The following is an 18,288-nucleotide window of genomic DNA, read 5'->3' as shown; positions in this document are numbered from 1 at the left end:
TGACTATAAGGACAGAGTTCCTTCCCTCTCATCTAAAAGGAAAAATTATAAGCAGGCAAACTTGAAGATCACAGATATCTACAGAGACTCATGAGCTGCACTACAGAGAGAAGACTGACAGGCATCAGATGTTTATGATTTTTAAAAGAAATACAGCTAACAGATGTAGTGTACTTCAAAATAAAAGTATGTATAAAGTGGTTAAAATACAACTAAAGATTATACAGAAATATGGAAGACCACTACCTGCTTTTAGTATATCATAAACATTCTTCAGATAGTAAATACAAGTCCTTACACACACAAAAATGAAACAAAATATCTACCCATAATGTTCTCAATATTAACGACAACAGAACACAAAAACATCACACCCTTACCTTCCCATCAGCTGTCACAGCAAACAGTGTCTGCTCTCCTCCAATTAACTGCACTGGTCTGAGAGTGGCCAGTGCTTCGCACGGAGTGGGAACTTTGACTTTCGCACCTTCAATCCCTCCAAGCTGCCCCCGATGATTATGCCCCCACCCATAAATGGTTCCACTGCCACCGGCAGAGAGAGTCCAGTCATCCGGTCGCCTACAAGAAGCATTAAAAGAACATCTGATGTTAGAAAGCCCTTTGTACACAAACGCTTACATACGACGCTGTCTCTTGGTTCTGAAATACCTGTTCATCCACTGCACAAGCTGTTCATCCTGCTCTCTTTTAAAGATGCTGTGGCTTTCATGGAGAACATCCATGCTTTCGCTGTCTGCCATTAACTCGCGGATTTTCTTAGCGACCTACAAAGCATTATCATGAGATTATGAACCAAACAAATGAGCTGGGTGTGGTGATTCATACTCGCGACCCCAGCAACCGTGAGGCAGAGCAGAAATTTAACGGCGCCTGGGCTATTCAGTGAGGTCCAGCCTAGGATATAGTATGAGACCTTGACTTACCCTTTCTTCCTTGCAAAAAGATAAAAAACAATTAAGGTAAGAAAACAGGAGGAAGCTCTAAATGGAAGTATGACAATATACCAACATCAACATCATAATTTTATACTCAGTATGAAAAATCAGTATAACCACATCAACTCTGAAAAGGTAAAAGTCCATACAATATCATTAAATGTTAGTTACTTTGCTAAAAATTAATGTTAATTGGAAATTCATGTGTTATAGTGTTTGTTTTTAATCTATGAATTTCTTTATGATATTTTTTTAGCAAAATAAACTATGGCTTATTATATTGGCATCTTTTTCATTATATGCACATCTCAAAAGCAATTACAAAAGTAAGTTTATTTTTTTACCTCATCAAGAAACAGACGAGGCAATGGGGTTCGTTTGTCCAGGGCTACAGCAACACGGGAGGCCATGCAATATCTTCGGAACCAAGCCCACTTATGGGTCTCAGCACAGCAAGGGAGTGTGTCTAACTCCAGGTCACAGGCAAGAGCTACTAGCACCTGTAGTCAGTGAAGTTTGGAAACAGAGGGATACTCAGAAACACAGTTAATTTTTGAGCAAAGGCCACTGGCTGCCATCCCAAGATTTGAGGAAGCTTCCTTGAGCGAGTTTCTAGGAATACAACAGCTTCGGGAGACACAGGGCCCCAGACCAACAATTGCTACAACACCCACAGCAGGCACTATTACCGTTTGCATGTCTCAAAGCATGCTAACGTGAGAACACAGCTTATGAAATGAAGGCTCTGATCCCAGAACCACTTCTTGGGATATATTTCATATTATTACTATTACTGCAATAATAGTAAGGACGGTTCCCAAAGAGTTCTACAACAGTGTACTACCATAACAGCCCCCGTGGCTCTCCCAGCAAACAAGCTATGAACTACCACTTTAAAAATAAGCCAAACGCTACCTTAAAGAATGGGCTATGGAGCAACTGTTTACCGCCTCTCACAATAGGATCTTCATATTCAAACTGCCTTTGCAGAGCTTCCGGAAGGCCTTTCACCAAAGCAGCAAGAGCACTGCCTGTAAAGCTCTTCAAAGCAACAAAACAGTATTTTATTACAGAAATCCATAATGCAGGGGAGCCCCCAGATTTGTTTCATTCCTGTAAGTAAAGGGTTTTTTATCCCCTAAGAAAAAAAAGTGAGCATCTTAATTCCCAATTAGAAAAAAGTATGTCTACAATGAAAAGGAAGCATTCAGAATGTTTGGTCTTGGTTTTAGAAAGCCACTCCCAGGGAACTTCCACTCTCTGGCACACAAATCCTGCCCATCTTCTCCTAGGGTTAGAAAGGAACCATCTCATACAGTACAATAAAAGGGATGTGGGCAGTCAAGCCTGTAAAGTCTAACACAGACCTATACTCATAGGGGTCAATACGTATACACAGACATTAAAATAGACACCAGCCCAGCTTGAACTTAGCATATTCGCTAGCATGAGAAGAAGCCTGTATATAACAAAAGGTCCCTGACAGACAGACTTCCCAATCCTTCTTTCTGGTTCAGAGGTTTTAATGATTAAAGCAGCACATTTATCCGAAAAGGGTCAAAGGTCTAGAAAGCATACCAAAGCTCTTGTTTCCCCATCGTTTTCTCCCAGGAGCCTGTTTATGTTAATCGACTGCCCAAATTCTGTTGTGAGCAGTCTCCTCAGTCTCTGAAGAGCCCACATCCTGTGGCTGGCCGCTGAAACAACAGACAGGGAAGGTCAGAAGTTGAGCTGTCTTCTACCCAGGTAAACAGACATGACCAAGGAGGTTCCACTCACCTAGGGCACTCAGCTGAGCACATGCAGCCAGAGAGGCGGCCAGGCGAGGGACAATGCTTCTGTTGGAAGTGAGATTAAGTCGGAAGTCCAAGAGACAGGTCACTAGGTCCATGGATGGACAGGAGAGGACACAGCGGTCGGAGAGGAGGTCCTTAGGGCCTGTGAAGAAGTCCTGAAAATGTCCCTATGTGATATCATGGGGTCACCTCCTATGGATAAACTTTCAAACTCAACTCCCAGCTGGAACACAGTGGGGAGTAAGGCCACAGCCCTGTCAAAGTCACTTACATAAGCCAACCATTTTGCTCATTGGTTGCTTGGTTGTTTCCCCCTGTACTGGGGACTGAACTTAGGGCTTGTGCGTGCTTTGCAAGCATCTCAACCCTGAGCCATGCTCTTCAAACTGACATGCAACCGTGAACCAAAAGCACCAACTCCTTTCTAGAGAGGTGAGGGTGGGGCTATGCACCCTGACAAATGGATGGTGCAGGTGGTGGCTCTTTGTCTGACCCTCCCCAGGCAGACAGCAGCAGAAAGTCCTTAAGTCACAGAGTGAAGTGTGCATAGTTCACTGGCTTGGGCAATAATCACAGCAAGAGGTTAATGACTAGAGCCCCTCTCACCTGCGGCTGGCATGATGGGATAGACTGTGAAGCGCCAGCCCCACCCATTCACAGACCCATCACTGATAAACTTCCACTTCAGCTCATCACCAGGGATGCGCAGCTCACTGGACCAGTCAGACCATTCTCGACCTAGCGGAATAAAGCGCACCCTGGAGTTAGGATAATGCTATCATCTAACCAAAAAAACTCCTCAGAAGCAAAGCAAAGATGTTCACACCAGGTCAGGTCAGCTGGCTCCTCAGCCCAAGACCACCCAAGCTCCTGTTCACCATAGTCGAGGACTCTCTACCTCCCAAAGCTTTCTATTCAGCCTCTGGAAAGCCTGGGGGCACATACAAATGCATTGCCCCACAGAAGCACAAACATGGGGAAATGACTGTACATACAACTAGGATACAATGTGTCAGCCGCAGGGAGGGCAAGCCCACAGCAAGGTAGGTTCTGGGACACTTCTGAGTAAGGCAGAAAGAGCTAAAATTCCCACAAAAGGCAAATGTAAACAATTCAGCATGGCCAAGACAGGCAGTACTCAAGAAATGTGTGGAGCAGCCTGGTCAGATCCAAGGGTCTGTGGAGCTATGTCACAGCCTGTGCAAAAAAGCAGGAGATACTGGGCAACTCAGGGCTGTAGGACCATGAGGCAGCTGCATGGGCACAGCCTGCTGGACTTCCTTCTCAAAGCAGAGAGATCCAGTACAACTAACAATACTCTGAGAACTATTTTGACAGACATTTGCCAACATGTCAGAAAAACCATGTCCATCATCCCTGTATAAGGATGTGTATGTATAAGGACTACATATACTCTGAGTGGTGAGACAGAGGCCACACGCAGCCCACAAGACCTCAAGCATTTACATACTTAGTCTTTCACAGGGAAATTTCTCCCCTGTATAAAAGAGGGTGTCACTTAGTGGTTGAGTGCTAGCTACCATGCACAAGACCCTGAGTTCAATACACAGCATAGGGAGGTGTGAATCATTCACACACACACACACACACACACACACACACACACACCCCATCACCACCACCACCATTAAAAAGGCCTGAAAAGAGACACATATCCTTGCATCAACTATTCTAAACTGCTCGAAGTTTTTAGAGCACTGAGTTTATTAGCCCCTCTTGCTGACTTCATGGAGCACAGCAGAGCAGACGAGACTACGAAGCATGCCTCCCATCCACCGCACACTCTGCCCCCCATGCAGACACAGCACTCCATGAGTCATGCCCTCATCAACATCAGTGCTACACGGGCTTCAGTATTCTCACACTAGACACTCAATAACCCCTCTGTGGTACACAGCACACATCACACAGATCATATCTTATTTCAAAGTACTGAAAAGAGGAAAATCAAACCTAGTGTTTTACAACTCATTATCTCAGAGTTCCCATGGAATGAGGTATCGGGGTCCTGCCTTGTGCTAACAACTGCACTGATGGAGCACTAGTAAGAACTGTCCCTACTTGCCCTCCCTTCTTCACCTGAGCGCACGGACACAATCCTGTTGACACCATCCATGACAGTGAGAGGATCGTGGCGCCTCTCTGTGGAGCACTGCCGGTCAAACTCCACCCTGAGTCCTTCCGCACCTGGAGTATAAGCAAGCAGAAAACACAGTAGAAACTCCAGAGAGTAAGTAAAAGTCACAGTTCAGCAAGCACGAAGAGTGAGACCAAAACCACAGTTAGGAGCTGGCAAACAACCAACACCAAAATCACAGCCTGATCAGTTTCCCCATCATTTGCCCAATAAGAGGCTCTGCCCATGGACTAATGGGCTGGAAAACCACCCATTTGGCCAAACCATTCTGGCTATTCTCTCATCTCCAAGCAAGCTCCCATGTTGCAATTCTATCATCTAAACAAGCTTATAGCACATTATGAAGTCTGGAAGGGGTGGTAAGGGTAATCCTGAATGATCTCTAAGTCTGTGAGTTATAGACTGAGGCCCCCCATTTGGCACTATGAGAGGTAAAGCAATCTTTGAGAGGTGGGAGGAGCCTTGTGGGAAACCTTTAAGCCATTAGGGATGTGCTCACAAAAAGGATCATGGGACTCTGGCTCCTTCCTGTCTGTCTCTTTGCTTCTTGGCTATAAGGTGAGTGATTTGTGTTCCACCCCCTGCATGGATTGCTGTGATGTGCCGTCTTGTGCTAACTGGCTATGGGCTGCAACCCATAACTGGAAGGCAGAATGAACCCTTACTTTTTGCAAGCTTATAATGTCAAGCATTTTGCTATCATGATGGAAAGGTAACTAACAATACTGTGTTGTGGGAATTTCTGGCTTACAGCAAATCTGATGTAAGCTGTGGGTTGATACCTGAAATAAGGACAGACGTGTGGCACTGCACCCTTAACCTTTTGGGTGTTCTAATAGTGGCAGAACTGAGCTCAACTGTGGGACGCCAGCTGGTGTTCACTCAGAATTGCTTAGTGTAAAAGATCACATACCTGCTGTCCAAAGCCCTGTGAGAACAATCAGGGGAGACTCTAGCGAGGGCATGGGAACAAAAGAGAAAGCAATGGCCTTGGGCAGGACTTTAGATCACATCTAGTTAGAGACTGACTGTGCAGTGCTTCATGGATGCCTGAGAGCTCTGACTAGTTTTAAAGACTGGATTTGGCTGTTGTAAGGGAGTAAGAAGTAAGGAGTGGGTGAAAAACATACTATACTGGACTGGCCAAGGTGACACAGTTACTAAGAAATTATTTGGAACATGCTTTTGGTTGGTAGATGGGTATGAAGTGAGAAACAGGTAAGAGGATTTCTGTCTTAAGATAACTGCTAGGTAGAAATAGTTCTTGTTCAATTTCTATTGCATGTATGCGAGCAGTATGTGTGTATGTATGTGTAAGCAGTATGTGGGTATGTATATGTGAACAGTATGCGTGTATGTGTGAATAGCATGTGTGTATATATGTGTGAGCAGTATACATCTATATGTATGTATATGTGAACAGTATGTGTGTATGTGTGAGCAGTATGCATATGTGTGTACGTGTGTGTATGTGTGAGCAGTATGTGTGTATATGTATGCATATATGCATGTGTGTATATGTGAGCAGTATGTGTACATGAGTGGTTACATCCAGGACCATCTACCTTGTCTTTGGATAGAGTCTGTCCCTGGCCTAGAGCTCATCAATTTGGCTGCACTGGTTAGTCACTGAGTCCCAGAGATGCATCTGCCTCTGTCTCCGTTGGCTGGAGCCCGATGTGCCCACTTCTTTTACATGGGCTGAGGACTTAGGTTCTCCTGGTGACACAGAAAGCACTCTATTGAGCTACAGCTACAGCTGGTGTTTTTGTTGATTTGTTGATGGTGGTCTGTTCTGGGTTTTTGGTTTGTTTGTTGTTGTTGTTGCTTTTTTCCATTTTTGTTTGAGACAGGGCCAGCCTTAAACTCATAGAGATCTGCCTGCCACTACTTCCTGGGTGCTGGGATTAATGGTGTGCACCAATATAACCTGTCATTTTTTTGTGATTTTGAGACAAAGGCTCACTCTGTAGTCCTAGCTGGCCTGGAACTCACAGGATTTATAGGCCTGCCTCTACCTCCTCTGTGCTGGGATTAAAGGCTTGTGCTACCATAAACAGCTCTGTTTTTAAACTTTATCATGAAAGTACAATAGATTAAAATAAAACTAGATAAAAAAATATATTCCTAAACCCTATCTCATCCTTAAGTTCATGATAATGAACTGCACATGAAAAATGAACAAAATAAAAGTATTAAAACTTATTTTTAGAAAAACCAAAAGTTTGGAGTCAGTCATACCCAAACAGAAAATGAATACAGGCCAGAAAGGTTCCAGAAACCATCAAGAATTGCCACCATCATCTCAAAACAATAGAAAGACACAAGACAGCAAGGAGCATAAATCAGATAAAAATTAGGAAAACCAAAAAAAAAAAAAAAAAAGTAAGTGCTAAAACTCACAAATAACTTATGATGAGAATTTTCCCAAATGAAGACTTAAACTAGAAAAAGGCAACTCAGCACAACATGGTGCTGCTAAAACTGATAGAAGGGGTCGGAGGTAGACACATAAGGAGGAAGTGTCAAACCCAAGACCCCAACACACAGACATCACCCACCCTGGGAAGAGAACTAAGTTAGGGCAGAGCATCACAAACTGATTCAAGGACCACGAGGAACTAAAGAACACACCTCTATCTGAGAATATCACCTGGAATGACTAAAGTATATATATCTCCCAGTACTTTACTGCAGAAAAGCACAACAATTTAAATGAGGAAACAGTAAGCTCACACTTTCACAGATGAATAAGTCATCCAAGTATTAACACTAGAAAAGCAACCTTCCCAGTTCAAGTGTCAAGACAGCAGTGGAGGGCTGGAGCGATGGCTCAGCCGTTAAAGGCTAGGCTCACAACCAAAAGACAGCAGTGGAGCAGGCTGAGCCAGGGACCTACAGAGGAATTTACTGTATGCTCAGACGAAAGGCTAAAGGAGGAACATTTGCTGCAGTAAAGTTGAGGCTACAGAACAGCTAAAACAGGCAATGCAATATCTCTAAGAGTTACTGCGGCAGATAAGAGCTCAGACCAAGGCTACTGAGATCTGAAGAAGAGATCCTGTCAAATGGTGTTTCTAGTGATTGACCTTCATAGTGACAGAATTAATATCCCAAATCTGCTCTGGTCAGGATCCGACATAAAAGAGATGCAGATGTGATGGAACAAGGCTAACAGAGTCCAGAGGGAAGTCAGTCATTGTGTCTATCTGCTCATCCAGTTCATTCCTGTCACCAGAAATGTCCACAAACAATGACAACACAGTAGCAATAACTCTCTGAGCACCGAACTGTGAGCTTGAAACCACAGCCAAACCTAAGTGGAAGGCAGAACATACAAGACAACCCTAGAACTATCTGCTACTACAGACTGCATGGGAGCTAGCAAGAGACCAGCAAAACGACTTTGGAGACCGCACTGTCTAGAGATGTGTTCTTAATGACGTAAACATACAAACACTACATGGGGCACTTGGATAAACGACAGGGGAAGAATTCACTCCCTTAAAACACAGTAAACACACGGGGAAAAAAAAATCAACTCTGTATCCTGCCTTTCTCGTAGACAGTTTCCCTAGATAGCAAACTAAAAAGTGAGGGAAAACACCTTTCTAAAGTATTCAAGTTGATAAGTAAGAAGGAAGCAGTTCAGCCAACAGTACTACTTCACAACCTCCAATGGAGCAGTAACCTTGGTGCTGAGCAGCAACAGCAGCTGACGCTCTAAGATGTACAGATACAGGTGCATTACTGACACTCTGAGATGTGCAGATACAGGTGCATTACTGACACTCTGAGATGTGCAGATACAGGTGCATTAATGAGGCTAGTAGAAACCAACAAGAAAGCTTGCCGAGTGATGAGCCAATGGCATCCTGAATCAGAAGGGCCAAGCTGAGGAACATGCTGAACTGTGGGAGTTTACAAAAACAGAGTTGGTCTAAGGAAGGTAAGTTCAGCCCCCTTAAGCCTCACCAGAGAAGTCATGTAGCAGGTGAAAGGGAGGAGTGGAAGGGGAGGAGAAACTGAAAGTGTACTATCGAGGAACAGAGCCTGTTGGAACTGTACATCAGCAGTGCTAGACACCAGGATGACTCATGTCACAGGATGTGAGCATTGCTTCTAAAGAGCTGGTCAGCAGACTTCAAACGTAGGTCTTAGGGAAAGGGCGTTCATCTAACAGCTGACAAGATGAAATTTATTAGGTGCATGTTCTAGTCAGCTGCGGCTATCAACCTGGCACAGCCTGGAGTCAGCAGAGGACCTGCCAGGTCAGATTGGCCTGACTGACGGTTGAAGCGAGAGGCCCAGCCTACTGCAGAGAGCACAAAAGAGCTGTGGGTAGAAGCCTTGCACTTCCCCACTGTAGCCAAGTGTCAGTGTGTGCACCAGAGTCAGCTGCTGTACGCTGTGTCCACTGAAAATGCCTAGAAACAATGACAAGACAGCAGCCAGGTCTGGCTGCGTGAGAAAGCTAGCTGAGTATGAGCTAGTGAGCAACACAGTGAGCGCCATCGCTCCATGGATTCTGCTCCAACTCAACACAGACTGGAACCCGGAGGTAAAAGTCAAATAAGCTCTCTTTTTTTAATCTCAAGCTACTTTTGGTAACAGTGTTTATCACAGCAACAAAAAGAAAACTAATATAGTGCAGCTTCTGTGTTACATTTTATTTGACAAAGATTTCAGAAAAAGATCTGAGATGATCCTATTTCTTATTTTCACAAGAGGGAAATGGTTGCCCCTGTGGAGGAAGCTGTAAAACAAGCCTTCCACAGACAGGGGCCCTCACAGCCTTCCCAGGGTTGGTTCACATACCTGGTATCTTCACCGTGCCACTGGTGGAAGTGTCATCTGTATAGGGATGGCTACTCTCTACCACTACAGGCTGGGAGGAAAGACGGCCACTCTGTGAATCTGTAGCCACATCTTCTAACTCAGTTACACAGAGCTCCAACAACATGTCTGCCACCTAGGAAAGAACCAAGAAATGAGTTGACACTGCCCCTGGGTCATGCACGCTCATCCTGCTCTCTGCTTTCTACAGGGACAGGGTGGCAGGGTGGAAGACTTGGAGTTCATACAGAGTTAAGGGGCTGGGAAAACGGCTCAATGGTATGTAAGCATGCAGACCTGAGATTAGATCCCTCGATTCCATGTACAAAGCCAGGTTATGGCAATGCACACCTGCATTTATTGTGCCTAGGAAGTAAAGACAGCCTGTCCTGTCTTTCTAGCCAATCACTGTGCTCTGGGTCCAGTGACAGACGGCATCTCAAAAAAACAAAGTATAAGAGTAATAGATGAGGGTAGTGGTAGTGCACGCCTTTAATCCCAGGGAGGATGGGCAAGTAGATCTCTGTGAGTTCAAGGCCAGCCTGGTCTCCAGGACAGGCATCAAAGCTACCACTTTTGGGTATATACAAAAATGATGCTCAATCATATCACAAGGACATGTGTTCAACTATGTTCATAGCAGCATTGTTTGTCATAGCCAGAACCTGGAAACAACCTAGATGCTCCTCAACCTAAGAATGGATAATGAAAATGAAAATGTAGTACAACGGAGTACTACACAGTGGTTAAGAAAAATAAAGACATCTTCGAATTTTGCAGACAAATGGATGGATCTGGAAAAATACATATTGAGTGAGATAACCCAGACCCAGAAAGACAAATAGAATATGTGTTCACTCATAAGTGGCTTTTTGACATAAAGCCAAGAAAAACCAGCTTACAGACCACAACCCCAGGAAAACTAGACAACAAAGAGAACCCTAAGAGAGATATACATGAGTCTGCATAGGAAGGTGAAAAAGACAAGGTCTCCTGACCAAATTGGGAGCACTGGGGTCATAGGGGAGGGTAAAAGGGGGAAGGGGAGGGAGGGAAGGACAGAGGGGAGTGGAAGAAAATGCGTAGCTCAATAAAAGCAATTTTAAAAAGTGAGAATTCCTGCAGGGCAAACAATATCAGTCTAATATCTAAAGAAAAACTAGTGGCAAACTGTAAAGCATACAGAAGGACTTACTTAGTAAGAATAAGGTACACAGGGCTACCAAGACCACTCAGGGTACTTGCTACCACGCCTTATGACCTGAGTTCAATCCCTGGAACATATAATGGTGGAAGGAGAAAGAAACCAATTCCTAAACGTGTCCTCACACACACAACTAACACAAGCTAAAAAATGAAATAAAAATAAAATAATGTGGATTTTGTTGTTCTTGTTGTTTTTCTGTGTAGCCCTGTCTGTCCTGGAACTAGCTCATTAGACCAAGCTAGCCTCGAACTCACAAAGATTCACCTGCCTCTGCCTCCTGAGTGCTAGGATTAAAGGTATGCGCTACCACCGCCCAGCAATAACAATTTTGTTTTTAAAAAAAACAAGAGTTAGAGAGATGGCTCAGTGGTTAGAAGTACTTGCTGCTCTTCAAACAACCTAGGTTTGGTTACTGCCACCTACACAGTGACTTACAACCATCTGTAAATCCAATTCAAAAGGATCCTATCCCCTCTTCTGGCCTCCGCAGGTACCATGTGTGAATGTGGTATGCACAAATACTAATACACAATTTAAATGACCAAACAAACAAATGAAGGAATGAACGAACAAACGAACAGGTAAATAAATAAAACAAACGTTTAAAAACAGATATACACATTAGTTCTAGGCTGGATAGAAGATGTCACTGGGAGAACAGTGTCACATGCTGTCGTAAAGGACTGCTCCTCACCCTCGGTGACACCACGCGTGAAGATACTGGGTGCTTCAGAGAACACTGGCCCCAGGACTCACCTGTGGGTAGGCGGTGCCCATGCCCGACAGCACAGCCGAGAGCACATCCCTGCCCCTATCTCCAGCCCTGCTGCAGACTGACAGCTTGAGCAGGTCCACGACCACCCGGGTGTCATCAGCGATCAGCAGACTGGTGAACTCATCCAAAGACTGGGGCTCTGGACCTGATGTTTTACTTTGGCTTTCAACATCCTAAACCAATTGAAAATGAACAGTTAAAGAGAGAATGGAATATGAAGATATGAAACTGACCTGCTGAGCCAGGACATGTCAGCAGTGGGGAAGGGACATCAAAAACCAGATCAAGAAATGATGACCCCAAAGTCTCCACTGAAAAGCAAGGAACTATTTTACAGAACAAGAGCATCCATCAAAGAATAATGCCTTCACTATAAAGAAATGCAGTTTGCTGCTGTGCCCACTTACGCAGCACAGGTAGGTGACACAGCATGAGACTGGAAGGAGGCCACGGCACGTGCAACCTACTGCTACTCATCAGATTTTATAACTTTCCTCTAGATCTCCTCCTTAAGTCTTCCACAGAATCTTATTTAAAATTAATCCTGTGTGTATAACACATCATTCATACTATCAACTCCCCTTGGCTTCCTCAGAAAAGCCATTTTTTAAACATTTTTAGATAACACTTTTAAATGTTTTTACTATTTTTCTACATGAAGTGGAAGAAGCCCTGGGTGAATGTGTGCTGCTGTCATGGGTGCAGTCATTTCAAGGCCCTTAGCCTCATACACACTGGAAAATGAGAACACACCATGGGTGGGGGTGGGGGTGGGGGAGAGACATTAGACTCAGATGGCAATGGCAAAGCCTTCCCTTCTGGCCCAAACATGGATGCTGCAGTATGTGCATAAAATGTCCACCATGGCTGTGGTTTGAAATAAAATGGGCCCTCAAAGGGAATGGCACATAGGAGGTATGGCCGGCCTTGTTGGAGTAGATGTGGCCTTGGTGGAGGAAGTGTGTCACTGTGGAAGCAGGCTTTGAGGTCTCAATGCTCAAACCACTCTCATTGAGACAGACGCTTCCTGCTGCTTGTCAATCAAGGTGTAGGACTCTCAACTTCAGCACCAAGTCTGCACACTGCCACGTCCCCCACGATGACGATGGACTGACCCTCTGACACTGTAAAGCACCCCACACTCCACGTCCCCCACGATGACGATGGACTGACCCTCTGACACTGTAAAGCACCCCACACTTCACGTCCCCCACGATGACGATGGACTGACCCTCTGACACTGTAAAGCACCCATTGACTGTTTCTTGTATAAGTTGCCGTGGTCATGGTGTCTCTTCACAGCGACAGGAACCCTAACTAGGACAACAGCTTTTTCCTCCCAAGATGTTTTAAGACTGTCCCTCTAGGAGATGTCCCTCTACGAGATACATGCTATACTTCAAGGTTTATCAGTCACAGAGCTCTCCCATAAATTTCAGAGAGAGTGGCACTAGTGTATGTTACTTGGAGAAACTACAGTTTATAGATGTATCTTTTAGTTAAATGCCTTAGTTTGGGTTTTTATTGCTGTGAAGAGACACCATGACCACAGTAATTCTTAAAGCATACATTTAATCGAGGTGGCTTGCTTACAGTTTCAGAGGGTCCATCCATTCTCGTCAGTAGATGTTCTGGAGCTGAGTGCTATATCTTTCAGGCAACAGGAAGGTAACTGCACTGAGGGAAGCTTGAGCAAAAGAGACCTCAAAGCCCACCCCCACAATGACATACTTCCTCCAGCAAGGCCACACCTCCTAACAGTGCCACTTGCTTTGGAGCCATTTTCTTTGAAGTCTGTCAGTATTTCACAGGGAAGCAAGGGTAAGGCAGGTGGCAAAGGAGAAGAGTGAGAATGGGAAGGAGTATCTCCTAGAGGAACAGTCTGTGGCCTTAAAACAGCTTGGGAGGAAAAAGCTGTGACTGATAAACCTTGAAGTACAGCATGTTCTAGCTTTAAATATGACTACTGAACTTTTGAGTACGATTAAGGCAATTTGATATTTCAAGTCAAAGAAGATCTCCTGACCTCTTTGGTTTTGGTCATGGTTTCTGCAATGATGCTGGCAGCTCCTGGGTCATCTGTCACTGGGATAAATGGCCGAGATGAGGCCGAGGGAGCAGATGGTGTCACCGCAGAGGGGGTCACAGCATCCTCAGAGGAGACAATCTAATTGGAGAGGAACAAGGAAAACACTTGTCGCTTTCTGGGATGACCCTGCACTTATACCACATTCCCAGCTATCACCCTAGTGAGAAAAAGCAGCCCTAGAAACAGCAGGCGAGCAGGCGCACAAACCACTCTGCCCCAGCTCACGCGTCTCTAAGGAGTCTTTTCCCAAACAAACTAACAGTTTTCAACTTTCTGATTCCTAACATTTCAGAATTCTATTTAGTGACTTTTTAACAGCATACATCGATTTTCATTTTAACACTAAGAAATTCTTTAAATAGAATAATTTTACCAAGTCAAACTCAAACCAAATTGCAGACACAAAACTTAAGTGACAGAATGAGGAGAATTCCTTCCCTTTCAAATTCAACACAGCCTGAAGCTGCCCCTTTACCTCTCTCTTTTCTTGCCATAGATTTGGACTCAGTCTGTCCTCAAGATCAGCAGCCAGCATGCCTTCCTCTATGTTCATGGGGCTGGCCATTGCCGATGCATCAGAAGCAGGTGCTGAGGAGGAGAAGGAGGGGCATTCCACTGGGGCGAGCATGCCGGCTGGCATCAGGGCTCCAACCACCGCATCTCTGTCAGGACAGAAGGCCAGGACTGTGGTAACCCACCCTGTCATCTGGGTACCACAAGAAGCAGCAGGAAGGGTCAAGTGCTCACTAACACTATGTCCTCATTTTTTATAGACTATGTATAAATGAGTTTTAAAAAACTACTGTGTATTTTTAGCCCACAGTTCTAGGGTAAAATGTATATCCCAATCTTATTTATAGGTCTAAGACACATAGCAACATTTCAGTCCACAACTGTGATTTTATATGACTATATCAATTAGAAAGGTCCCAGTGAATTTAATTTACATATATATAAGAAAGTTCTTACAACATTAATATAATGCATTTTTCAGAATGTAACCTCATTGTTATATTAAACAACACATGGTTGTATTTTAGCAGATACAAGTAACAAGGGATGCCCAAACTGTGGGTCATGATCCCTTTTGGGGTCTGAACAATCCTTTCACAGGGATTACATATCATATATCCTCCATCTCTGTTATTTATGTTACAATTCATAACAGCAGAAAAATTACAGTTATGAAGTAGCAAGGAAATAACTGTATGGTTGGGGTCACCATAACATGAGGAACTTTATCAAAGGGTCACTGCATTAGGAAGCTGAGAACCACTGGTAAAACCAGAGCAGAGTAAGCCTCTAGCTCAGTCTAGGAAAACCTGCTGAGCAGCTGCTGAAGCTTAGGAATAGACGGTTGATGTTAATGAAAACTAGATATGGTGAGGGCAGATTCACTGTCCCCTGACGACTGCTTGGGCTCCACTCCTAGGTCTGTAAGCACGACTCTCAGACCCCAGCCAGGAAACACACCCTGTGGTTGAGCACTGCTGCCCAGGCTTCACTGCTGGGAGCTGGTGGGACAGGGTCTAGGGGAGTCCTGGGGTCAGGAGAGCATGTCACTGAGGGGACTGGAACATGGCTTCCTTCTTTCTCAACTTTTGACCATGAGGTGGGCAGGTTTTGCTCTGCTTCTGGCTCCCATTATGACATGTTTACCAGAGGCCCAAACCTGGGGCTAGCCACTATGGACCAAATAAAATCTCCCTCTTTCTAAGCTGAGTGTCTCTGGTGTTTTCTTAAATGTTGGGAAGCTGACTGCAACAGGCTCTAACAAGAGCAGCAAAGGAGTATGTTAAGACAGTGAGAACCACCTTATCACGTGGATGAAAATTAGCATCAATTCATTCTTCCTCTTACCTAATACAGATATAGAATTATCAATAAAAATGAAAACATCTTTAAGCCTGATGTTCTGATTCACATTTCAATAATGAGCTGGGTTTTGTCTGTAAGGCACCAAGAACCCATCAATCATCAGCATGGGTGTGTGACTCGTAACTGTACAACTAGTAGGGCTAACGACTAATAACAACATTTTCATAACCATCTGCTCAATCGCAATACTACAAACTATAAAGTTCACAGTGAGGCAGGATTTATAAACCAACACACAGCCTACCTGGCATACATGATCTGCAGTGCGGTAAGAATGTGTGATAAGGCCTGCTGCTTAGCCAGGTTTCCTTCCAGCGACAGGAGGATCTTGGCAAGAGAAGGGCGATTGGGCTTACAGTTATTTGCACCATTTATCTTATTGCTGGCAGAAGAAGAATCAGCATCTGAAGGCACACCTAAGAAGGGGAAACAAAAACCAAAGCTGTTTTTAAGATCACAGATTGCTCGTTCTCTATGTGGTTTGACCACTTAGGCTATCTTGAAAACAAACCACAGTCTGCATTTTGCTTTTTGTGCAGCAGTACCTACAGACATCAGTCAGACTGGCAGACCCTATAATTCACAACCCTCCTTCCTCGCATGGATAGGGAGGGGCAACCATTACCAAATGATGGCTGCTGAAAAAGAAGTCAGTTTTCTTCAGAGAAGATTACCCTGAGAGGGGACCCATGCTCTAGGAGATCAAGCACATACAGGCAACACTAAATTGACTCAGTAAGTATTGAGGGAGGGGGGTGATGAAGGGACAGAAGAGAAACTGGAGCGGACAGAATGGGTCCTGGATTTAATCTAAACATTATAGACATGCATGAATTTTTTTTTTATTTTGTTGGTTTGGTTTTTGTTTGTTTGTTTTTAGACAGGGTCTCAGCATGTAGCTCTGGCTGTCCTAAAACTCACTATACAAAGTTCACATCAAGGCAGGATTTACAAACTAATACACAAGAGGCTGACCTCTAACTCACAGACATTCACCTGCCTCTCTCTCCCTCTAGAGTGCTCTGTAATAAAACGCTACAACGAAAAACAAGTTGTGGAGGAAAGGGTTCATTTTGCTTACACTTCCACATCACAGACCATCACTGAAGAAAGTCAGGGTAGGAATTCAAGGCAAGAACATGAAAGCAGGAACTGATGCAGAGCCCATGATGGAACACTGCTTGATGGCTTGTTCTTCATGGCTTTTTCAGACTCTTTCTTATACACTCTAGGACCACCTGCCCAGGTTGACACCACTCACAGTGAGCTGCACCCACTTACGTCAATCATTAATCAAGGGAATATTCTACATTCTTGTCTACATGTGATCTGAAGGATGTAATTTTCTCAAGAGTCCTCTTCACAAATAACACTACCTTGTGTCAAACTGATAAAACTGACCAACACAGTCATAAAATGCTGTTTTACTATAGTACATAAAAGCTGTAGTAAAAGTTCCTGAAAATTTCTTATGAAAGAGAATGAAAAGAACTATTCTTATAAAATAATGTAACTACATTATACCCAGAACAGTGAAAGGTAAAATGCACTGGTGTATGGTACGTAGCCAAAAATTACAGGGCAGGCAGAATGCAATATAACACAATACATAAATCACAAGAAGAAGTATAAATCAGCCAATGAAATCAACCGGAAGTTGACAGATTATAACTAGTAAAGAAAACACTTATCTAGTCCAAAAAGCAGACAGAAACATGACAATATGAGAACAGCCAACATCTGGGGAAGGAAACCTCCGGGTAAGGCGGTGACGAGAAACTGCCCGTATGACTAGGTCAAGGAGAAGTTAGGACAGGAACAGAGACGGAGCGAGGGAGGGAGAAGGAGAGAGAACATGGCCAAGCTTTGGAAAGTCACAAAAGCAGTGTGACAGGACACCAAAAGTGCAGACAAAACAACAGGTGATGCCACAGGAAGCAGACAAGGCCAGAGACTCCAGCCACAGAGCTCCTGGCCGAGCGGGAGGTGAGCCAGGCAGCCCTGGACATAGTGAGCTGACATCCTGATCAGAGGACAGGCCCACGCCCACAGAAGAACTGGACAGGCGTCAGCAGTGGACAGGAATCCCATGTTGTCACTCCATATAACTTAGGAGGTTGTTAGCTAGGTGCCATTTTGAGAGGAAATCTTCTGCTTAACACAGAACTACTCTGGGAGTCTGAAAACAGAGAAGACTAGTTAGGAAGCCCGACATTCCACAGTCCCAGGATGAGAGACAGCCCTCTCAGGATGAGAAGCATTAAATATGCATTTTGTGCAGCAGACGGGGCACTGCAGGAAGCCATGTTCTCTTTCATGTGGACCTTAGCCTTCAATCTGTAGATAAGTGTGTTTAAGTTTGAGTACCCATAGAAGAAAGGAACGTTGGAAGGGGCAATGTGGAGGACAGATGCCAAGGGAAAGACAGAATGTAGGTGGTAAGAAGGGTGAACAAGCAGGGTTAAATGAGATGGGGTAGGGTAGAGGTAGAAACACAGGCAGAGCTAAGTAGCACTAGAGATCTTTGACAAACTCACAAGGAAACTTACTCTGTAGCAGCTTCCTAAAATACAGAAATATACATAAGCATCTA

General features: G+C 44.3%; 1 protein-coding gene across 1 annotated transcript in view; it reads right to left on the bottom strand.

The window, feature by feature from the left end:
- Positions 1–18,288, bottom strand: part of Herc2 (HECT and RLD domain containing E3 ubiquitin protein ligase 2) — a 165,121-nt gene that overhangs the window by 24,820 nt on the left and 122,013 nt on the right. The window contains exons 66-78 of the mRNA XM_057756050.1: positions 15,940–16,111; positions 14,293–14,479; positions 13,755–13,895; positions 11,710–11,901; positions 9,729–9,882; positions 4,853–4,960; positions 3,359–3,490; positions 2,736–2,894; positions 2,535–2,653; positions 1,872–1,997; positions 1,301–1,456; positions 670–785; positions 381–579 (exon numbers count right to left, since the gene is read on the bottom strand). Of these exons, the coding sequence (XP_057612033.1) occupies positions 381–579; positions 670–785; positions 1,301–1,456; positions 1,872–1,997; positions 2,535–2,653; positions 2,736–2,894; positions 3,359–3,490; positions 4,853–4,960; positions 9,729–9,882; positions 11,710–11,901; positions 13,755–13,895; positions 14,293–14,479; positions 15,940–16,111 (1,961 nt within the window). The remainder of the gene's footprint in view (positions 1–380; positions 580–669; positions 786–1,300; positions 1,457–1,871; positions 1,998–2,534; positions 2,654–2,735; positions 2,895–3,358; positions 3,491–4,852; positions 4,961–9,728; positions 9,883–11,709; positions 11,902–13,754; positions 13,896–14,292; positions 14,480–15,939; positions 16,112–18,288) is intronic.

The sequence above is a fragment of the Chionomys nivalis genome, chromosome 23 (genome assembly GCF_950005125.1).
Source record: "Chionomys nivalis chromosome 23, mChiNiv1.1, whole genome shotgun sequence".
In the NCBI taxonomy this organism is placed as follows: domain Eukaryota; kingdom Metazoa; phylum Chordata; class Mammalia; order Rodentia; family Cricetidae; genus Chionomys; species Chionomys nivalis.
This window is presented reverse-complemented; position numbering and strand designations above follow the sequence as displayed.